At 40.1% G+C, this 24,926-nt stretch overlaps 1 protein-coding gene across 2 annotated transcripts in view; it reads right to left on the bottom strand.

Annotated features, from left to right (window-relative positions):
• TMEM87A (transmembrane protein 87A) overlaps nucleotides 1-24,926 on the bottom strand; it is a 73,254-nt gene that overhangs the window by 20,928 nt on the left and 27,400 nt on the right. The window contains exons 10-12 of one of the 2 annotated variants that reach the window (XM_089658681.1): nucleotides 21,772-21,871; nucleotides 18,071-18,164; nucleotides 13,535-13,606 (exon numbers count right to left, since the gene is read on the bottom strand). In XM_089658681.1, the coding sequence (XP_089514807.1) occupies nucleotides 13,535-13,606; nucleotides 18,071-18,164; nucleotides 21,772-21,871 (266 nt within the window). Of the gene's footprint in view, nucleotides 1-6,954; nucleotides 7,024-13,534; nucleotides 13,607-18,070; nucleotides 18,165-21,771; nucleotides 21,872-24,926 lie in introns of both variants that reach the window. The other variant, XM_089658682.1, reaches the window with a different exon arrangement.

Genomic DNA, 24,926 nt, shown 5'->3' with positions numbered 1-24,926 from the left:
TAGGTTTACTGGTATATTAGAATCAAACATGTTTCTCAGGTACCTAAATCCAAACAGACACCTATCTGTTCACGGAGTAAATTCTCACATGCATGGCTTATTTACAGGAGGATGGCACCAACATCCCGAACAAGATTCAAAGAACCAATATATGGAATGATTACTTTTTAGAATTTCTTGATAATTGATCTATGGATGAAGAGCAGACAACTCCAGCTGTCAGTAGGAAATGACTGTGATAGCAAACAGTTAGGATGTAGAGTAGGATAACCATGTATGCACTCATCATTTGTACCTACCCCCACGTAAAAAGATAAATGCAGCTTGGGCATCAGAAATGGAAATTCTTAGATATAACCACTCATACTGTATATGGCTTAATTTTTTTCCCACTGCAACTGATCAATCAGAATTGGTAAATATTATGGTATATGACTACCCTTACCTAAAAGAGGAATTCCAAGTATAGATATCTTATAAATAGTTACATTAGTCCAGCTTCTCTGACTGGAATAGGTGGACAGCGCAATGTCACTGCTTGCCGCTCTACCTTGCTCAATCAGAAAATGATTTGCATTCCTTCAGAAAATGTAAAGCATTCTCTGACTGGTGCCCGCACTGAACGGGGCGACCTCCCGTGTTCAAAACACACCAGGTTAACAGCTCAACACAGGACCTGGAAACAAGTGGAGATCACTGTAGCAGCTTTGTCTACTTCAGTGATTTCCAGCTTTCAGTGCCATGAGCCAGGTATGGTACAGTTAGGTCCATATATATTTGGACACAGGCACAATTTTAGTTTTTTTCAGGTATTTACCAAAACATATTCAAGCTAGAGTTATATAATAAATTATTATAATTCCAGCAGGTCCTCATTAGTAAGCTCCTCATGTTGTACAGCAAGGCATTCAATTACGTTGTCCTCTTGCAGATCTAGCTCCAGCTTCATGCAAAGGGTCACTATGTTGTTGAAGACCTCTTTTGACTCCTTACCCATCTTCACAAGACCATGAACTTCATGAACAAACTGCGGGCAAAAGTTCTTCCAAACCCCATTCATGGTGACAGCCGAAACCTCACGCCAAGCAAAGCTGATGTTTTTTATGGCCTTGTAGATGTTATAGTCCTTCCAAAATTGACGCAAGGTTGTTCCTGTTTCACCAATAGCCTTCACTGCCTGATGAAAAGTGTGACATAAATAATATTTCTTGAAAGTCGCAATAAATCCTTGGTCCAAAGGATGGATGAGCATAGTATTTAGTGGCAGATGCACTACTTTGATGTTGAGATGAAAGTCATCCATGAATTGGGGGTGACCTGGTGCATTGTCAAGCAGCAAAAGAATATTGAATGGGATATCTTTCTACAAACAATATTTCTCTATCTCTGGGAAAAAATGGTGGAAAACCAGTCCTGAAAAATGGCTTGTGTAACGCAGGCTTTGAAGTGCCTCTTCCAAACAACAGGTAGAGAGCCCTTGGATATGTTTTTGAGGGCTCTCGGGTTCTCTAAATGGTAAACGAAGAGAGGCTTCAGTTTCATATCACGGGAAGCATTGCCAAACAAAGCAAGTCTGCCCTTTGCGGCTTTAAAGCCTGGCATCACCTTTTCCTGATGTAACTTCATTCTGGCATCCTCTTCCAGTACAGTCCTGTCTCATCGACATAAAAAAAAAATATGTGGGGGGTAAATAAGCACCTTCGGCAATTTCTATAAGTGTTCCTGGAAATTCTTGGGCAGCTATGGTATCTGCACTCGCAGCCTCACCACTTACTTTTATGTTGTGAAGGTTGGCTCTAGCCTTGTATCTGTTATCCACCCTGGCGGTATTCCTGAGTGTAGCTCGGGGTAACGTTTCAGCACCACAAGTGGTAACCCCGAGCTACACTCGGGAATACCCTGCAGCGTTGCTTCGGAATCTCTTCTTCACTTACCTTGTCGTGCGCTCACGCGATGTCCCTCCTGCAGTGTCCCCTGTAATGTACTCCGGCTGATGCCGGCATCTGTCTTCTGGGTTCCGTTCCCTGCGACATGGGGATGGAACGGCGGGAAATTCAAAAATGTGAAAAAGTGACATTCACCAAATACACTAAAAATCACATAGTAAAACATTACTGTATCAAACCATTTCACATACATTTTGTCCTGTGCCCTGCCTGCATTTTTACCGTTCTTTCTGCCTGGAAATTGAGAAATGTCCATGGCGTCCAAAAAGTGTCCCTTTAGGTCAAAAGCGGTTTTAGACCAGCTAGAGAACAGCGATAGTAAATTAGAACTACTTGCAGAATTGAGTGATGATTCCTGGGGAAATTTGTCATCAGACACTGACTTTGCTCAGTGATGTGCGAACTCGGAGCTATATTTCAAATTTCAGTGTTTTTGGTTTGATTATATTATTGAATTAAATTTATCATTTCTTATGATTATTTATTAAATTATAATTTATGATTTCGTGTTTCAAATTTTATCATACCCGGGATGTTTACTAGACTCTTGTTCGGACAGATTTCAGTGAGTTATTCCTAAAAATTACAGGCCTACAATAAAAAAAAAAATACATATTTCTGTGCAAAAAAATGTACCGCTTTGAGCACAGAAATGCTGACATAATCAGACCGCTAGGGAGGTTAAACCATCCATGGCTGGCAATAAAGGATGCACATTGTTCACCTCGTTTTTTCTTCAAGTCTTCAAATAGACTTTTAGCTTTTTCTTGAATAAGCATTAAGCGGAGTGCGACTCAACGCTGATCCTGCATCCACACACTGAGAAGTTTCTCCATCTCCTCCATCACTTTACCACGCTTTTTTGGATATTGTTGACTTCATAGGTACATCAGACTTCACATGTTCCATGATCTTGGTCTTGTTCTTTAGAATTGTGCCAATGGTTGAATGATTCATGTTAGAAGAATGAGCGATGTCTACCATCTTTTCGCCTGAGTCCAATCTCTCAATTATTTTCACTATTGTTTCAATGGTTATTGCTTTGCGCATAATAGCAGTCTCCTCTACATCACTACTGCAATTCCTCTTGCTTCCGGACATCCTGGGCTCTGTACAGTACACTATCACACTGTACTGTACAGTAAGCACAGCAGCGCAGCTGTGGCAATGTCCAACAGACACGTGAGCTACTTCCGGCGTTTTGTTCGCATCTACGAATCTTCGTAATGCGAGGTCCATTGAGATCTGTGGAAGTTCGCAACTCGAATGTTCGTAAGTCAGGGACTAACTGTAATTGGACAATTGAATCAAAAGCTGTTCCATGGCCAGGTGTAGGCTACTCCTTTGTTATTTCTTAATTAAGCAGGTAAAAAGTCTGGAGTTGATTATTGGAGTGTGGTATTCGCATTCGGAATCCACATCATGCGTTCAAAGGAGCTGTCCATGCAAGTGAAACAGACCATTGTAAGGCTTCAAAAACAATACAAATCCATCATAGAGATAACAGTAACATTAGGAGTGGCAAAATAAACAGTTTGGTACATTCTGAGGAAAGAAGAACGCACTGGTGAGCTCAGGAACATAAAAAAGCATGGCCGTCCATGGAAGACAACAGTGGTGGATGACTGCAGGATCCTCTCTATGATAAAGAAAAACCCATTCACAACATCCAGACAAGTGAAGGACACCCTCCAGGAGGTGGGTGTATCATTGTCAAAGTCTACAATCAAGAGAAGACTTAATTAGAACAAATACAGAGGGTTCACCACAAGGTGCAAACCATTCATAAGCCTACAAAACAGAAAAGCCAGATTAGACTTTGCCAAAAAAAAATTCAAAAAAGCCAGACCAGTTCTGGAAAAGCATTCTTTGAACGGATGAAACTAAGATTAATCTGTATCAGAATGACGGGAAGAAAAAAAAGTGTGGAGAAGACTTGGAACAGCTCATGATCCAAAGCACACATCGTCATCTGTAAACATGGTGGAGGCAGTGTGATGGCATAGGCATGCATAGCTTCCAGTGGCACTGGGTCACTGTTGTTTATTGATGGTATGACAGAAGCAGCCGGATGAATACTGCAGTGTTTAGAGATATACTGTCTGCCCAGAATCAGCCAAATGCAGCAAAGTTGTCTGGATGGTGCTTCACAGTACAGATGGACAATGATCCAAAATACACTGCAAAAGCAGCCCAGGAGCTTTTTAAGGAAAATAAATGGAATATTCTGCAATGGCCGAGTCAATCACCTGATCTCAACCCAATTGAGCATGCATTTCACTTGCTAAAGGCAAAACTAAAGGTAGAAAGACCCACAAACAAAGAACTGAAGACAGCTGCAGTTAGAGCCTGGGAAAGCATCAGAAAGGAGGAAACCCAGCCTTTGGTAATGTCCATGGGTTCCAGACTTCAGGCAGTCATTGCCAGTAAAGGATTCTCAACAAAATATTAAAAATGAACATTTTATTTATGATTACATTAATTCATCCAATTACATTTGAGCCCCTGAAAATGGAGGGACTGTGTATAAAAATGGTTGCCGTTCCTAAAATTTGTACTTGATATTTATGTTCAACCCCTTGAATTAAAGCTAAAAGTCTGCACTTCAAATTCATTTGGATTGTTTCATTTAAATTTATTCTGGTGGCATACAGAGCCAAAAGTATGGAAATTGTGCCGGTGTCCAAATATATATAGACCTAGCTGTATATACATAGTTACATTTGTCCAAAATGCAACATGCAGGACCTTTGGTTTTCTAATCCAATTAGATTCTATGGGAAAGTATGGGTATCCCACATGAAAATCACTGCATTGAACCCATGCTGCAGGGAAATTGCACCAGAGCAGTGTGAAAGGGCCCTTAACATTAACGGAATTTGTGTTGCAGTGTGAAAAAAACATTGCATGCTGCAGTTTGGGACACTGAGGTAGAGCACTGAAAGACATCTACCAAAGGATATACTAAAATCCTCAAGTTACTGCTGTGATTCTCGTTTTCACTTCACAGGACTCATGCATGATTGTACTTCTACATACTGAAATTTTCCCAAAACTTGTTACGAATCTGGGATTGCTCTGAATACTCACACACAGTTTAGTATAATGGCTTTTACAATAGTATTACAAAGGCAGGAAAAGTGGACAGACACAGCTCACATTTGCAAAGAAAGGTAAATATAAATATAACACTTAAATAAGTTCATTAAAAAAAAAATGCCCATTTTTTTGCAGTAAAAAAATGTGTATTTACTTTTTTTTTTCTTTAGAGCCTGGAAAGCATTGCACCAGTGATCAGCAGATCGCTGGTGCCATGCAGTGCATCTGTGTGCCCGTACATCCCCTACAGGCAAGCAGATACAGCCTGCCAGGAAGACTCAATGAACTATAACAACACTAAACACTGCCAACTTAGTTCATTGAGAACTACAAGCCAACAGCCGCAAAAGGCAAGCTGACCTGTAGTTCATTCACTCACAGAACTCTGTGAGTAAATGCTGCAGCCGCGTGGGTGGAGCCCCGAACGACCCAGCTGTTTTTAAAAAGTGAAAGATAGTATGGGGGAGTTCAACCCGTGCTGCTGTAACAGGGGATGGGGGAATTGGGCAGCAGTGGGAACATGTTACACATTTCACCCTAAAAGTAGCTGGAACATGTAACATGTTCCCAAAGATGAACTTATCCATTAATACACACTGTAAAATATCTTATCTGATGATGCCTTATTTATGTTTTTTTTGTATCCAGATTCCAGACAAAAGCATCAATTAAAACCGATCTCAGTGTAATCATGTTATATTATTCACATATGAATACATTTATATAGGACACTGTAGATATTGACTTTAGCTGTACAAGAGCTCCTCTTTTACAAACAGGTTAAGGTGAAGCTCAAAGTTTTACAAAAAAAAAAACTGAGGAAAACTTTTGTTTATGCCATATAAATCCCTATAAATGGCTCACCTGGCCAAATGAAAATGTCAATCTGGTATGAATATATATCATTCAAGAGATCTAGGTTGTGCTCACTTTTATTTAAGAAAATTAAAAATGAATAAAAATACGGTTGCAGTTCTACTTCTGATGTTTAAAAATAAGTAAAAAATAAACAACATCTCTCACAGAGAAACTTACAAGGGTGATCATGGAAGCAGCCATTCTGTGACTCCACTTCTAGTCATTCTGTGACTTGCACACTAGTTCCAGACCAGTCACCGACTACCTTGGAGCTAGTATGAGACATAAGTCATGGAATGGCTTCTGCAACCAGAGTCTAGTTATACGGGTGTTTTTTCTTTAACAACAAAATCCCCTAAAAATGACAACCTTATTCAAAAGGGCAAAGTGCATTAACCTGGAACACTCAATCAGAATAGTCTTTAAAGTGATTGTAAATCACCTAAATGAAAAATGAACAGAGCATATCCCTCTATAGTATGTACTAGCCTCAATCCAAAGCACTTAAGTATGATTTTTGTCTCCGCCACTGTCTGCATGACTCACTTTTGACAGGTCATGCGGACACCACAGAATCTTGAGAGACTGCCCCCCAGGACACAAAAAGGTGAAAGACAGCCTCTTCTGTGCATGTTTCCTTATGGGACTGTGTAGAGGAAAGGTGGTGGGGGGGGGGGGGATGTCCATTCCCTCCAAATCAGGTCTCAGGCTATGTTCAGCTCTGATGTCAAATTCCCACCCTCTACCTGCTGGAGGTGAGAAATTGCCTTTGATCTGCGTATTACACTATTACATTATTATGTATCTGTCTATACACCTATAACATATGTAGGAGGATTTGTTTCATCTGTGTGTCATCTGAGGCCAGTCACTTCAGTGGGTTTATGTAAGGGTTTACAACCACTTTAAGCTGGTTCCTTAAAATTATTGCACTTTGCCCTTTATGCAGCATCACCATAGCTTACTTAATATGGCTGTAAATGGAAAGAATTTAAGACAGGCAAAGTAACATGGGCAGAAAAAATAAATGAAAGTAGTCAGGGAAGGATATCCACCAGCATAAGGCAGTGTCAAGAAAAGCCAGAGGAATAAAAGCCAGGGAGGCGAGATCAGACTGTGCCTAAACCAGGAATAGAGCAAAGAGATGACAAGGAAGACATGAGAAAGTTGACAGCTATTCGAAGATTCAGACTTTAACATACAGCATTCTTTTTCTTAGGATGCAGACTGCACTCTAGGTTTTGTCCATACTACCACATGGATGGAACTAACTTTATCCATGTCCAACAACCACCAAGTCCTCAGTAAACAGAATCTTTTCTATAAAAGACCCCATACTAAAAAGACCAAACATATTTCATTAGGCCCTTCAAAGAAAATTAGAACTGAAGAGAAAATTACTGCAAATGTACATAAAGAAGAACTCCAATCTAAATGGTTTTTCAATAGTTTATAATGGTAGTTACTGGCCTTGATTTCTAAACCCAGGAAGACGGGCAAGTTCTAAATTAGTGATCTCCTAATCAGGAAGCCCAGATGTTTATGTCTTGTCCTATGTGTGTTCTTCCCCTGCTCTGCCAAAACTTTTTTTATGGTTTTAAAAGGGTTGAAAAAGTAAAACATTAGTTAGGTTTTTCATAATATCTGTGTCCCCACTGGGGAAGGTTTCCCTCAATTCCAGTCTTATGGAGATTTCTTCAATACAGCAATCAAAATACACTGGTAAGAGTTACACTGTAAGAACACAAAGGCCCGATTTTCTTTTAACACTATATATATATATATATATATATATATATATATCTCTATCTATCTATAAAAATGTTGGAGTTCTCCTTTACAAAGGAACAGGATACAATGCGTGTACAAAATTTACCAAAAAATACAAAAAAAGGTAGCAATACTAATGATTACCCACATTGTACATGTTTGTAATATACCTAGAAGTCATAATAACAAGGATTAATGAGGGTCTCCTAGAAGAGTTAGATGTGTCAGATTGAGTGCATAACTAAATCCTTCTGTGAGACCAATTAAGAAGTAGCGTCACACAAGACTACTCCCAACTACTCTGCCTCATTACAACTAATTTAAAGCGGATCTGAACTCAAAACTGGACATTCACAATGTAATATGGGTCACTCAGAAATGTTGGCTGTGCCCAAATAATCCCTTGAATAATATACATTGTCTTGAATTTATCCTAGAAAAAAAAAAAAATAACAGTGCACTGCATATGTGAGTTTGGGTAAGCACTCTTGTGTCTACTGTTTCAAAGCTGTATATCCGCAGTGTGGGATCTAAGGCACTACTGCCTCTAACTGATAGTTTTAGATGATTTGGTGATGTCACTACTGTCCTGCTCACTGTTCTCTTTGCCAGAGGCGGCGGCATGACGAAGCAAAGTTTGACTCTACCTACAGGCTACCTCCACACAGAGGCAAAGTAGAACAAGGCATTTCAATCAGCAATGAGAAAAGATCAACTGCAGGAGACCCCGAAGACAATACTGTTGATGACTCCTTTGCCCTCTTATGTCTTTTTTTTGGACACAGCTTCCAGGGATCAGTTCCTTTTTCAGTCAAGGGCTAAGATTTGAAACACTAAGCTCTCCAAGACAATAATATGCTGAAGTGGAAAAGTACGATTTTTTTAATCACCGTAAAGAAAACTTTTCTCAAGTTCATTGAGGAACACAGCATCCGTTAAGCAGCCTAGAGTTATACTGCTGCCCAGGAGAAATGGACATTAGAAACATCATAGAAACTGGAGGCCAGCCACTAGGGACTACTCCTTCCCACACAAAACCTGCTCATTTGTAGCAAGCAATGCAAAAGAGAGAAAAAGAATAGAGGGAAGGAAGCAGTGTCCCTCAATGGACTTTGATAAAAGGATTTTATAGTGTGTACCAAAAACCCTATTTTCTCTTTTGTTCACTGAAGGACAGGGCTTCCATTAACCTCTTGCCTACTGGGGCAGTTTTTTCATATACTAAAAAATGTTAATGATAAAATATGCATTTTTTGCATCTGCATAATTTAGACAAAGTGGAGTTTTATAGAACATTTGTTTAGCTCATTACATGAAAGTAAGGTTAATAATAAAACTTAGATTTCAAAGTCTTCAGTTTTACTCAAATTAGTTGATGCAAAAATGAATACACCCCACAACAAAAAACTACTCCATCTAGTATTTTGTATGACTTCCATGATTTGTAAGGACAGCGCCAAGTCTTCTAAGTGGAATGAACAAGTTGGCAACATATTGCAACATCGATCTTTTTCCATTCTTCAAGAACGGCCTCTTTTAGAGTCTGGATGCTGGATGGAGAGTGATACTCAACTTGTCTTCAGAATTCCCCATAGGTGTTTGATTGGGTTCAGATCAGGAGATATACGTGGCCACTGAATCACTTTCACCCTATTCAGAAATGCAACAGTGGCATTAGATGTGTGTTTTGGATCAATGCCATGTTGGAAAAGTGCATGACAACCAAGGGCACGTAGTGATGGTAGCATCTTCACTTTCAATAGAGAGCAGTACATCTGTGAACTCATGATACCATCAATGAACTGTAGCTCCCCCAACATCAGCAGCACACATGCAGGCCCAGAGAAGGACACTGCCACCACCATGTTTCACTGTAGGCATCATGCATTTTTCTTTGTACTCCTCACCTTTGTGACACCATACAGTTTTGAAGCCTTTAGTTCCAAAAACATTTATCTTGGTCTCATCACTCCAGAGTACAGAGTCCCAGTAGCCTTTTTCAGCATGGGCCCTGGCAAATTCTAGGCAGGCTTTTTTTGTGCATGGACTTTATGAGAGGCTTCCTTCTTGGATGACACCTGTGCATGCCATTCCTCTGTAGTGTACACCGTATTGTGTTACAGGAAACAATCTCCCCAGTTTGGCTTTCTACTTCTTTAGCTAACTGTAGTGAACCTGCATGGCGAGGTATTAGCTTCCGTGGACATCTCTGTGAGATGGTTGCAGTTCCCTCTTTGTTAAATGTATGCATCACTTTTTCTACAGTATTCTGTAAAGCTTTGCTGATCTTCTTGTAGCCTTCACCTTTCTTGTGTAAAGAAATTTTTTTTTTTCTCAGGCCTTTTGACATTTCTCTTCCATGTGGTGCCATTACTGACAGCATGAAAGGGGTTTTCTTTGTTAAGTAACACCCTTTTATAATCAACTGTCTGCTGGACACCTGTGTAATGGACAATTAGACTCACCTGTAGTTGAATTCTTGTTGATTAGAATTTTGTCCTCTAAAATTTAGTTTTGCTCCAGAGACTTTCTTTGGGAAGTGATCGTTTTGCAACATGGTCTTGAATGAATGTGTTAGGAAAAATACTTTGTGTGTGCAAATTAACAAATTTTGTTTGAAATCAATGGCCCGCATTTGTGGGAGTATTTTGTAGTATATTGTCCCATAAAAAATGTTGATTCTGAAAGGAACGAAAAGGTTTTCTGACAAATCTGTTGGGGTGTACTCATTTATGCTGAGCAGTGTACGTATACACACACACACACACACACAAAATATTTACTTACCTTACTAGTTGTTTTTTGGAACAGGCCTTGGGGCAGACTGCAAGCTACTCTAAACCCATGTTCCTCAAATAATGGGTTGCGACCAGGGGAGAACTGGGCTACGGGACAAGTGCCCCCTAGGCTCTATAATGCCCCAATAAAACGTCTAGTGCCCTGACAACATAGCTTAATAAAAACTGCCAGCTGCACCAATATAAATGTTAAGACAGCCGGGACCGCAACTATGGTCGGCCTTAATATTTGTATTATTGCGACAAGCTGATTCCATTAAGGATGTTGCGCGCGGTGCACTTACAAAGCGGTCCCATGGCCTTTGCGCTCATTCCTCTTTCCTCCGCAGCGCTGGGAGGAAGTGACATATAACTACACTTCCTTACAGCCAGCCAGCCATGCAGAAGAGAAGAAAAGCACCACTGGACACCAGGGAAAGACTCTGCTAGGTACTTTTTGCTGGGTTGTGAATGGGTGATGGAGAGCACATTTTGAAAGAAGTGAAACAGGAAAAGCAATGGTGATGAGTGTGGGCATGAAAGGGTGGGCTAAAGCAGGGCATGGAAGGGGGATTGAAGGAGTGCATGAAATTGGGGGTACTGAAAACCCTCACGAGTATTGCACAAACTATATTATTTAAAAAGCACTTGAAGACATTAATACTCTTAACTTAGTGTGCCTTTCAGAGAGTAATAGGCAGAGGAGGCATTGATCAGCTAAATGAGCCATTAGCGTGAGGTGTTTAAATGTTAGGGGGTATTGGTGGATTTTTGTTATTTTATGTATGCTTAAAATAATTATTTTAAAAGAATAAAAAAGTGTTTTATTATTTAAAAGTATGTACATTGTAGAATACTGCACAAGTTGTTTTGTGAAATTATGTTTCAGAAATTAAATAATTTTTTGGGTCGTGATCGATTGACCAAAGACATATATGGGTGCTGAGGTTCCACAGGTTGAGAACCACTGCTCTAAACTAATTTAAAGTGAATATGGAGGGACACAGTGGGGAGAGACTCGTTTCCTTCACTAACATGCAATACAGAATCAAAGCCTTGAAATCATTGGACAGACAGTGTTTACATTTAGTTTACAACTTGTGAGATCTGCCAACATAGTACAGACAGGATTAATTCTGATAAACATTACTTTCTTAGGCTCCTCCTTAACATCATATAGGAGGGGGACCACTTCCGTTTTAAAATTTTCAGAAAGAACAAGTAAAAAGTGTATAACAGAAATGTTTAAATATTTCTATAAGTTATGCTGTGTGAATTGGAACATGTTAAAAAAAAAAAGTATGTGTTTTCTCAATTAGGGAAACCTGTACTGCCTGGAACACATATGGGGATTTCACTGCAGAAAAAAACTGCAGGACTGCTGTAGGGAAAACATTATATTTTAGTCTAAAATCTCCAGTACATTTTTAGTCAACTAAAATCTCCAGTACATTTTGGGACTGTATATGAAAGGGAAATGACTGATGGTTCAGTTTAGTAGAGAGCAGAGCAGTGACTCAGCGGAGCAGGGATGTGTGGTGAATGAGGAGGGAGTTGATATAAAAATAAATAAATGGGAGTGTGCAGTATAGTTTTTAGGGGTGGGGGAGGTGACCTGAAAGGGAGGATGGGGAAATAAATGAGGGTAAGGGACGGCACAGGACAGAGTGCATTGTACTTTGGGGATGGGGAAGTGACTAGAAAGTGGGGATGGCGAGGTAAATGGGGATGAGGGAGTGCACAGGGCAGGGTGCAATATACTTTGGAGATGGGGAGGTGACCTGCAAGTGGGGATGGGGAAGAAAATGGGAGTGAGGGAGTGCACAGGGCAGAGAACTGGTCTGAGGAGGCTGTTATTTTTCACAGTGCTAAGCACTGCTACCTTGCTGGGAGGGGAAACACTCACACTCACCACATCACATCCAGACAGACACAAATCTGACGGAGAAGTTCCTCTTCTGTGGTTTACAGGGCATTTTTCCAGAACTCCCAGGCAGCAGGCAGACAGCTTGCCGACAGAGTCAGAGGGCTGGGGCTTTAACAGGCAGAGCTCAGAGGAATGTGGGAGTTCAAGTTGGTAAATGTCCATCCCTCACATTTTCATTCGTTGGTGAAAATTGGAACAGATTTTCATCATAATTTTTGTCAATTTACTTGATTAAAATATTATTTTCGTTTAGTTTTCGTCATTGAAAACATGCAGCTGACGAAAACGATGATAAAAGAATTTTCAACGACGACATTAACACTGGTGCAAAACCATTTCAAAGAGCAGGTATGCATAAGATCTTTTGAATGTTAGGGGAACAAAAAAAAGAACACTAAGAAAAACTGAGCAGGAATGGTGCAATAGGAGCTTTAGACCCTAGGGCCTGGCCTCCAGTATTTTATTACTGCCTAGTGTCCATTTCTATTGCAAGCCACAGTATAACCCAAAGTTGCCGAATGGAAGCAGAGACTTGATTGACAATTGATAAAAGGTTAACTCTTTCCTGAAGATTTCTCTTTTGCTGGTGCACTCGCATTCATTTGGATATGCAATATGCCAATGCTTTCTAGGTTGAACAGAGATGTCGAGTTTGGTGATGGAGGATAATGTAAAGCTTAATTAAAACAATTGTGCTGCACCTAGTAGTCGAAAAAGTGCCATCGTGTATGGATACATTAGGTATTTCTTTTTAGTATGTTATATGAGCAATAACCCAAGGAAATAGAAGTGAAGTCACTCTTAATAAGACATTTGAGACTGAGCACTTACAATAAATATCAAGAACATAAATTCATGCATTTACAACACATGATGAGATGCACATTGGCCTTGTATATTACCCAGATTTTAGGGGAAGCCATAACAATTACTGGCATGAGAAAGCATTCTACAACCACTTTGCTCTTGCCTACTAAAAGCAAACCATTTGATACTTTTTGCTTGCCTTTTAAAGACAAACCATCTGGTGCTTTTTTCCATAAACAAAATTAGCCTGAAAGACCATCTAGCAGTGGAGATAATTTAATGGATGCTAAAATGAAAGAATGAAGATACTACAACAGGCCCATGAGAATACATGGCAGCTAAAAGGATATCCAAAAGAGAATGCAGGCATCAATCAATGACAGAGCCAGATGTGCTATCAATGCTACGGTACTGAAGTAATGCTAGAGCAGAGATCAAGAGAGCATATGGTATTAATGTCATGGAGACAAGCAAATGTTAGTGGTGAGCACGTATGACAAGGCATGCTGCGCAGACTGCATAAAGTGTTATTAATATAACAACTAAACACATGATCTTACAAAATAAGACAGCAGGGCTTATGTTTTATGGAGACACAATGGTATAACACACAGGCAGCAATATCTCAACATAAAACAAAACTCTTTACAAAGTAAATGCTGTGTTATAAAATCAAGGCAAGGCTCCATCCTCCATCAGTTCTTTAAGGCTGGCTCCACACTTGTGCAGTAACATATGACATTGTACCGCACATTACTGCATCATATGTTACTACACAAATTTTTTTTGGTGTGTTGAGGTGCACTACAAGACTATTCGAAAAGAAGGGGCTGTCTTTATACACAAAAACACATGAATTAACATACCCACAAGTGTGAATGAGCAACCCACTACCTTTCCCTACTTCTCAACTGTCCATGAACTTTCATACCGAAATTGCAGTGTCAATGTCTAAAATAAATAGTCCACATATTCCTACGAATCACTACTACAGGGAAACACAATGGTATAATGGTTAATTTGTAAGCATTGCAGTGCTTCCCCAGGTTCATTTACTACAAGGGACAGTATGTGTATGGCGTTTGTAAGTGTTCCACAGGTTCACATGCTTGGTTTCCTCCTAATACCAAAAAACAAAGATAAAATGCATTCCTCACTGTGTGTGTACTACTAAACTGGGGACACTGGGCTGTAATTTTGAAGCATAAACACTTTTGGAAATCATTCTAAGCATTCTATGTGCTGTGAAATAAGTTGCTAAATAGTAAGTATCCTATTGAAAATTTTAAAATAAAATCAGTAACACAGCTTTTGGTGGAAACATCTTTTAGACCACAGGGATATATAAAAACCACTAAGCTGAATAAGAGTCTATGCACACTGGGCTTAAAAAAGCTAGTTCTTTAAGCAGAACAAAATGCTCATATGGAGTGTTGTTTTAACAACTTTTCGGGAGCGTTTATCGTTTTTTCTGCCACAAAACTCCTCTCAAAAATGCAAACCAGAAGGGTTTTTTTCTGCCTCTACAACTTAATGTACATGGATACGATAACATTGTGCTGTTTACACAGGCTAAACTCCTGTAGAAGCAGCTTTTTTAAGCCCAGTGTGCATGGACCCCCTGTGTTCAGCTGTGAAGGGGCTGACGGTCTAGGCATAGTTCAGCTTTCAGATCATTAACTATAATATGTACTTAAACAGCCTCCCACTTAATCAGTGTTTTCCTGCAGACACAAAAAGATTATAGGGACATTAAATGATAATGAGCTGGAAAAGGACTAATTTGCTACAGTTTAAAAAAACTTATTACCTAACCCAGATGTCCGCATCATCTTTACATCATAGAAGATCCTACTTATTTTACTTTATTACAGGAAATGTCCACCCACATTGGCTGTCTTATGAGTGCACTATTCCATTTGGGTTTATACATTGGCAATAAAAATTTAAAAGATAAGTTCACCTTTAAAAGAAAAAAAAATAAATGCACATCTTTTTGCAAGTAAAAAAAAAGAAAAAAAAATGTATTTATTTTTTGTTTATTAGGATCCTGTACAGCATTGCACCCACAATCAGCAGGCTCTTGCAGACTGTCAGCGCAAGTGGTCTGCTCGTACAGGCAGGCAGTTACACAATGACAGGAACCATCAATGAACTACCTAGAGCGCTCACCAGTGCTCTGGTAGTTAACTGAAAACTACAAGCCATCAGCCGCAAAAGGCTGACGTTAGTTGTAGTTTTCCCATTCGCAGAACTCTGTTAACCACTTGCCCTCCTGAGGATTTACCCCCCTTCCTGACCAGGCCATTTTTTGCATTACGGTGCTGCGTTACTTTAACTGACAATTGCGTGGTCATGCAACGCTGCATGACCATGACTATTTAATGAAAGGCCAAATGAAATTTACGGCTTTTTTTCCCACAAATAGAGCTTTCTTTCAATGGTATTTGATCGCCTGTACATTTTTTATTTTTTGCACTGAAAAAAGAAAAAAAAAAAATACAATTTTGAGGAAAAAAAAAACACTATTTTTGACTTTTTGATATCAAACATGTCCAGTAAAAAAAAAAAAAAAAAAAAAAATCTAATTTTGTCATAAATTTAGGCCAAAATGTATTCTGCTACATGATTTTGCTAAAAAAAAAAACATGCAAAGCAGTGTGCAGGAGCTGACAGGGGAGAGAACTATTTTGTTAACTCGGCAATCACTGGGCACTGGCGAGTAAACACCGGCTGGGACCCGGTGATTGACAGCCGAGGTCGCAAATGGAAGCGTGGGTAGGGCGCATGTGCCCCCTACCCGTATATGCAAAATCACATATATAAACGTGATTTTGAGAACCTGTATCACCCTGTAGCAGTACTTCTGCAATACAGCGGACAGAAAGCGGTTAATGAAAGGCCACGATTTTTAAAAGATTGTGACAGTGGGTGTGGAGAGAAGATCCCCGGCGCACTGTCACTATAATCAGTGGATCGAGGAGTGGCTGCAGGAGTGGGAAAATGTTACATGTTCCACCCTAAAAACGAGTGGAACGTGACAATTTCCCAAAGGTGGACTTATCCTTCAACACCATTGTTATTGGCAGTTATGTGAAAGGCAGTTGTGGTAGACTGTTGAACACCCAGAGGTTACTTACCATACCCTACTTCCTCCCCTCTTTCCGCATATGTGCCTAATCCATGTCGTCGTCTAGATGTCTACCCTGTTCCCTCCACTGCACAGTCTGAATGGGTGATAAGCTTATAAATCTTTACTATGTCTTTTTTTTTTTTACTCTTCAACACACTTTGTTGTAAATGTAGTTTGTGAATTTTTTTATTCAGGACGAATAAAAACGTAACTATTAAAAAAGCTGCTTCAATTGGATCAAAGGGAGAGTATTTATACTTTCTCTCCATCACACAAACCAGCACTGTGTGCCTAAGACACCTATTACCAGACTGCATCACTAGATGTGGACTTAAGCCTATATAAAGAATGATCATCATAGTCAGTATTTATACAAGAAAAAACGATGGAGCATAGTAGGCACCATAGAGTGCCGGACTGTACCTGTCTTGACAGCACTGCTGATTTATGAAAATGGGAGCAAAAGAAACTTGGAGGTATTGCCTAATGCCTATGACTCAGAACACCAGCCACCATCTGCATCTGATAAGCCCTTTTGGAACATTTATGAAACAGAAAAGTACCAATTTAGGCCTCACACAGCGGGGTAGTTGTTGCCGCTTGATTCCTGGGGCAAGAATCAGCGGATTCTTGTTGCTTGAACGACTGGGTCAAGCAATCAGAAGCAGCCAATCAGCTCATTTAAATTAATGGCATACTGACATTGGCGCAGCTGCTTGCATGTAGCTGTACACAGAGAAGTTACCTGTGGTTAGCGACAGACATTGAGCCTGGATGCAGTCAGCTGTGTCCAGGCCTGGACATCTGTTCTAATCCACAGCTGTCAGCTGCCGCCACTAGTTTAAATGAACTGAGCAGCCGCTGCTCATCGCATGACCCAGTCACTCCAGCAGCAAGAATCTGCCAATTTTTGCCACAAGACTCGAGTGACTGCAGCTATCCAGCTGTCTGAAAGAGGGCTGAAACTAAAGGATAAATACTATTTACACAACTTAATCGGGGTGAAAAGCATCGGTACACCTACATAACATCCGGTTATGTCCATGTAGTATTTATGGTTCTAAAATGGGAGTTTCAGAACTCTATATTCTAAAATTTAAGGCCTTTGAGACTTTTGCATGTAGTCCTATCCATCCCTATAGAAAAGTACACTTGCTGGAAACTGCTGGTTTAAAACAAACCAAACAAACAAAAAGCTTTGGCAAGAAATGTGGCAAGGAATACAAAAGCACTTAGCATTTCATGTTGTTTAGGTTCATGAAGGAATTGAAATGTAATTGTAAGTACACTAAAGTGCAATATCGCTGCAATACTTCAAAAGCCTGTTTTTGTAATACGGTCCTAGGGTTAGAAAAGCAAAAAACAATTTCCACCAAATAGAGTGTAAACATAAAAGGTAGACATAAGTAAAGTCTTTTATATTTTTGAAGTTAGAGCTTTACCTGCAGTTCACTCCTTTTAAACATCTGGTAGTAGCATTGTGTGAACCACCACAGAAGTACAGTTTTGCCAAGGACAGGGAATTGATCAACTATAATCTGCATAACATACATATGTCTACAGGCTCAGAATTAATGTTATTGCAGCCAAAGGTAAAAAGCACAAGAACAACAGAAAGTAACTTGCATACAAGCAGCTGTTGGAAAGCTTATCAGGACTCTCGAAGCATGAGTTTACTAAGTGAAAACACAGACATTCAGAGCAATACATGCCCTCAGGTTTCACACCACTACACTGAAATGATCATACTTACCCCTGAGACCCTCAGCACACCTTCCATACCAGAGAAGAGGAGGTAAAGGGCTCCAGCCATGACAACCTTATGCAGTGTGGCACCAAGACGGGGTCTGTGATTAACAGTTAAACAATTGCATTTTAAGGATTCATCTGATGCAAAGTTAATGAAGTGTTTAGTCAATTATTCATATTTGTTTTCAAACACTAAATTCACAAGCAATTACACATTTTAGACATCAGAGAAGCACTGAGCTTTACAAAACACAAAAATAAGCAGAGAAAATGAAAAATGGAAACCCCAATTTAAATCCATAGCTGGCCATAAATGGGTAATATTTTCCCCATTCAGCCACTGGGCTAAATGAAGTGTTATAAAAAAAAAAAAAAAAAAAAAAAATAACACAAACAAGATGGATGGCGGAATCCTCCCCAGTGGGATATAATTCTGACAGTGGCACACTCTGCTGTCAGAATACACCTCTCAGCGGCTGCAGACACTGATCAAGAGAAGTTTTTCAACATTCTCAATGAACTTCTGTAGAGTGGGGAGGGCCACACATGGATCAAAATTCAGATGGTCTCTGCTGCACTTGGCAAATTTCAACCCATCTATTGCCTGTTTATCTTCACCCAAAAAGGCCGTGTGAAGAGTGACCCTACACATTAAAGGGTTTGTATCTATGGACTTTTGTCCATGGCATCAGTTTGACACACTTGAAATTATTCAAAAGTCCTAGACAGGTGCATTTGAATTGTAGATGACCTTCTGACCTGCTTCAAGTAAATTTTGCATTCTCAGACTGGCCATTTAAAACCCTACTAAACACCAACAAAAGCCAATCAGGCACAGGCCCTAAGAGGGACCATATGCAACATTTTTTTTCCAAATTCAACAAAGATATTACCATCTAGAGATACTAAAGAATTATCTAGATAATTGGAAAATCAGCAGTGACTACTATCTACTTGATGTGCAAGTGAGGCCCATGGTCAACACAATTGGCTGATTGTGCTGATTAAATAACAGAACAATGATTTGTTTTAATCAAACTGTAAAAACATTTTGCCAGATAACAGCCTGCTTTCTCAGCTGTGCGGTTTTCTTGCAAATATGATTCACATACTTCAAATGTGATTTAAAAAAAAAAAAAAAAATTATAAATTAGCCTTTCCTACTGAGATCCAACTTGGCTCCCACAGTTAAGCAGGCTTTACACTTCACCGCAGGGAGTACACTACAAAGCCCTGTATAGCAGTGCACTGCAGGACAGCCTTGAGAGAGAATATGCTCGTTCTGATGTTAGACACAAGGGTGAACTTGCAGACTTGACAACACATATGCCTCATTCTATAAGCTTTAGAGCCACAAGCTATTTGATACAAGCGTTCTTGAAGGGCAGATTACTGACAAAGAATGAACATAAGAGAAACTGAAAGGAAAGTCTTTTTGGAAATGTTTCAGATCAGGACTCTGTAGTATTAAACAAAATGGTGGCCGTCTGCACACAGACACTGACTCCTTGTTGCGTAAGGCCTCATGTACACTGCTGCTTATAAACGTGAGTTCAAGAGCTTTTGGCTTTTTTTTGCCAAAGCCCTTGAACTCAACCTCAGTAAAAGCCTATGTGTCCATGCACACAGACTGTTATCAGAGTTTAACAGCAGCAGAGTTTAGGGCCAGTTATACGTCCCTCTCCTGAACGCAGAAGAATTGCGTTCAGGAAAGGAACGTTTTCCCCAAAAAATGCTAAACACAGCAAAAACGCATGTAAATGCACCTAAGCGTTAACCGCTTCTAATGCTTGGGTGTTTATTCATTTCAATGGCAAGTACTCTGGCCAATGATATGAATAAATGTCCAAGCACTAAACGTGGTACTGATGCCAGAAAAAACAACATTCCAGTGTACATGGAGACTTCATGTGAATGAGCTAGGTAAAAGATGGCTTCAGCTCCTGTCCTCCACCTGTAAAGGACTCTACAATTGAGCACTGAAAAGGGTGAAGCGTGTTTGAGGAGTTCTCTACAGGCCACCATTTTGTTGAAGTCTACTACAGCCTATTCACATGCTGATCCAACTGAAAGGGGTTTGGGAGGCATTTGAGTGGTACCAATTTCATTGTTTAGGACTCTGTAGTGGTTGCAATTATCAGTAAACAATTTTGGAGTAGTGTAAGTGGCTGAAATGTATCACAATATTTAAAGAAAACTGACACAAACCAGGACAAATGATAAAAAAAAACTTCAAAATTAGAGGTTACTAAATTGCACATCAACATGATAAGTAAATCAAGTAATATGGATATCCAAATTTACATCGAAATGTTGACATTTCCAACAGAAGTTGAGCCATATCTCCTTGTTGGTACTTTATATGTGATGGGTGGCCCAATTACCAACAGTAAGGCTCACTAGCATTTAGGAGTGTTAGCATTTTACTAGCGTTTTTACAGTACACGTATGGAAAAAAAAAGCTAAAAATAAGCGGTTAGGAGAATTTTAGTAGCGTTTAGTGTTTTTTTCTGCCCGGAAAAAACGCTCCCAAAATGCTACAAAAACAATTTTTTGTTCTGCTCTTAAAAGCTGAAGCTTGAAAAACACTACTAGCCTAAAATAATGTGCATGTACACATAGGATAACACTATTTAGCTTCTAGGAGAAGGGAAAGAAATGCTGACAACAGGTTCTAGGCGTGTAAAAAAATGCTAGTGTGCATGGAGCCTAACGCAGGAAAATATGATATTTAAATATAACATCAGATGCCTATATATTTAGGTCTATTTATTGTTTTGACAGGCGGGTTAGACGTTCTAAGACTGGCCACAAAGTACAGGGGCTAGACTTGAATCAGGTCAGCAGGAATCCGGAAGATGCTTTCAATCGGGATGCCTACGCACAGCTAATTGCAGGAAGCCCCGCTGGAGTTCTGGCAGATGACTGCTGACAGGGTGCATTCGCAAGTGTGAATGCACCCTTAATTGCGAAGTGATTTTGCCAAGTCAGATATCTGAGTGCTACCATTCCTGGCATGCTTCAAGCCAGCTATACATGGATTCAAACTGCTGAACCGGGCAAATTTCGATCCATGTATAGGCAGGCTGGTTGTCCAGAAGTCGATCAGTTGATTGATTTCTGGACAACCAGCCTGTTTGAAACTTTCTACACAATCAGCTCCAGCAGCTAAAGTCGGCAGTGGTAATCAGTGTATTCTGATGGCGGGCAGGTCCCTCCCTGCTGTCAGAATACAATACCTCGGTGGAAGTGATTCCTCCATCTACATCAAGTGTGTCAAGGGGAAAACGAGACATTTTTTTGTTCAACTTGCTGGTTGAACGAGAAAAAAAACTTAAATTATGTATGGGCTGCCACAGAAGTTGCAAGTTCTCAGGTTATCCCCCAACCACGCAATAGTTCTTCATTGCATGGAACATGCAAGCAGATTGAAATTTCTTACTTTAATGCTACATGCTTGAGTCTGAAATCAGTGCAGCTGGAGGATGAGGATAAAATGTAAGGTCCTTGCTGATTAAAAATAAATTTATCATTATTGCAACACTGAATTATGAGCAGACAAAGAGTCATAACAAGTTTCATAACTAAAATACAATTATGATTAATTTCCTTTTTTATAATACAATAATATTTTTTTAATACAATAATCCGAATAAAGAAAAAGTACTTAAATTAAGAAAACGGGAGCACCTATTGAACACTTACTTGACTATGCCATAACCAAGGCTGACTATGATGACAAGTATCCGTGCCAAGGACCTCTTCACAGCTGACAGCAGTTCTCCCAGGATTACAGCTCCCTGCACTAACAGATAAAGAAAAAGAAGCAATATTCATAGACTTTGTGCTCTGAATTTTAGTTAAGCTAAACTAACATATAAGTTTGTAGCATAAAAATCTTTGGCGATTTGTGGAAAAACCCCTTATGGGTTTTAAAAAGGGTTTTTATGTGTGCAAAATCAATGAAGAAATCCTGTCTATACTCAGTTTCTATATGACATCCCTGCAGAAAACAAGCAGGAAACCTGAATCTCCTATCTCTTGGATCAGCTCTGACCCCTAGTCAGTAACAGATGCTAAAACTAACCCAAGTCTAACACCTATGAGCTGTGTGTGGAAATGGTGATAAACAACCCTGTGCTGGTTAGAATGGGCAATTAAAAATGTAGTATGACCGTACCAAATGTTGGCATTGTTAAAGGCTGGATGAAAAGAACAATACTGACAGCTAGTAGATAATGGAATGCAATAAATGCTATTTGACTCAGAAAAGAGAACATCTCCATTTAGAAAATGATGACACCAGTAGCCTACCACCTTTTATAGGAGACCGCTGCACTATGACAAAACCATTCCTAGTCATACGTGGAAAAGATTGGGCAGACATAGTAGTTAATGGGACAGCCCACTGAATGTCACCAGGAAAAAAAAGATGCAAACGACTTAGACAAGTGCAATAAGGTTAATTGCTATAATTTAGATTTGAATTCAAGGTTGTGTTAAAGATGAGTATATATTAAAATTAGATTTTGTACTTATCATAAAATCTATTATTCATTCATGGACAGGTATTTGAAAACAGTCAGGGCATTTCAAAAACAATCAAATTGAGAGGTGGGTAACAGCTACCACCAGGTCCAAGAAGGGACTAAGAGTCATCTGCAGAGCTGTAGACAAAATGCCGATTGGCATCCCCTCTGAAGGCGTGCGTGGCATGAAACGTGTAAGGAGGAGCAAATATGCCGTGATGTCACGCCGCCGGAGCCTCATAAAGGTCCGGCGGCCAGCTTGCTTATGGATGGTTAGTCCGTTTTTTCACTGCTGTGTCATTCTGATTTTACCATTTGGATTTGCAATTCCTGAATAAATACTTTATATGATTACCTACTACACTACGGGCACTTTTCTATGTCTCCCTATGTGGAGCGATTGATTTATAGAGCCCACCCGATCCACTACAGTATCCAGAGGAGGGAGCTCCTGTCACACAGGCTGCTACACCCATTAATCCCTTAAAGGGGACCTCTGGCTGACTGGATCCTATACTGCCCAGGAGTACCTGATGTACCACGCACCAGCCAGAGGGAGAATTATCCTAGACCTGGCTTTAATCCACTTCCTTAAAGGGGACCTCTGTTGATTGATTCAATGCATAATACCATTACGCATCTGGTGAGTGCGTTTTCTTACCCTACTGTTTCAGAGCACCAGCACTGAAGTATTGCTGCAGTTCACAACATATTTGCATGGATTGTCACCTGTGGATTATTATCACTTTGATGATATTTATTAATTATTAATACGGACAGTGTGAGATTGACCTGTTTGTTGCGAGTTGGTGAGAAGGGCAGGGGTAGGGCACTGCATTCGTCACATAAATACCCCCAGAACCACCACTAGGGGAATATGATCTGGAGTCATCCATAAGAGGAGGGCTGTCCTCTGAGTGTCCTAGAGAAGACATACTCCTGCCGTGTAGAGATAACGCAGCTAGGCACAATAGGACGCAAAAGTCTCAGGTATTCAGGATGGACCTGCCTCCAGGCAGGTCCATAGCAGAAAACAGAGTAAGGAGCGTGTGCATGGCTCCAACCAGCAGATGATATCAGTTCTTGGTCCCTTAACCCTTTTTAAGGCAAAACCAGTGGTGGTGAGAAATTTGAAAAGTGCTCCACAATGCAAATAGTGAGGTAGCTCCTGATGTTTCAGCCCTAACCAGCCTTGCACACAAAGGGAGGCCTTAAGAGACAGGGTCACATCTGGTGGCTTTCCTGATAGGTGGCGAGCCAGCGGAAGCCATTTTGTGATCAAGGATTTGTTTTGTGATGTACTGTACTGGTGTGCAGTCCTGGGAAACATTTGTACCATAGAATCTTGTCACTAAGAAAAAAAAAATACTTAAAAGGCTAGCACAAAATAAAGTTTAGCAAAACTGAATAAAAGGAGTCCAACTTCCTAGGACACCAATAAAACATTAAGGCATGTTGGGTAAAGGAGGGGTTATATGGGGGGCAAGAGTATTTTTGCCAGTGTCCTAACACTCCTGTAAGTGACAGTACAACCCAAAGATGGATGACAAAAAAAAAAAAAAAACTAAGATTTTAATTTTTGAAGAAGGATACCCTAGAGCAGGGGTCTGCAACCCATCGATCACGGGCATGTGACTAATAGATCGTGTCTCTTATTTGCTGACCCTGGAACCTGGAGAGGAGGGGCGGCATTTCATTGAACTGTATTTTTCTTCCAGCAGCAGCTGAATGTCAGCAATGCCCACTTTTCCTCCTCTGCCTCCCGCTGGATTTCAGATGAAGCAGGGAGGAAAATACTGCTATCAGTTCCACTAAATGCCGCCCCTCATCTCCAGGTTCATCTTCTTTTGTGTTGCCTGGGCCTCTTGTGCTCCATTGGAAACCCCCCGCCTGGTTCCCTTCCTCACTCCTGCCACTGGCTGCTGCAAGGGATGTGTCAGGATAGAGAATGGGGAAGGGGCATCTTCCCTTACTGAATGAATACAGTCAGTGATTAATACCGATCACTGATTGTGGCTATTTCTATTTGAAGCATAGTAAACTGTGTTTACTATATTTCAGTTTGTGTATGAACGGGAAGCTTTTATATATACACAAATTTAAATACTACAAATAAACTGCTGACACGGTCCACTGCCCCACTGACACTGTCCACACACTGTCCACTGCCCTACTGACACTGCCCACTTTTAAGGTAGGCCAAGTTTATATTAGTAGAGTGCTATTTGTTTTATTTTTCTAAGTTTTCCTTACTATTTAGTTAGTTCTTTATTGGTAATTTCTTTAAAAAAGGGCATCAAACCCCAGTGACCTTTGATGTCTTTTGTGTTG

Source organism: Staurois parvus, unplaced genomic scaffold, assembly GCF_062004578.1.
Source record: "Staurois parvus isolate SC_StPar_1 unplaced genomic scaffold, SC_StPar_1.0 ptg001089l, whole genome shotgun sequence".
Taxonomy (NCBI): domain Eukaryota; kingdom Metazoa; phylum Chordata; class Amphibia; order Anura; family Ranidae; genus Staurois; species Staurois parvus.
Note: the sequence above shows the minus strand (reverse complement) of the source record. Positions and strands in the feature narration are given on the sequence as shown.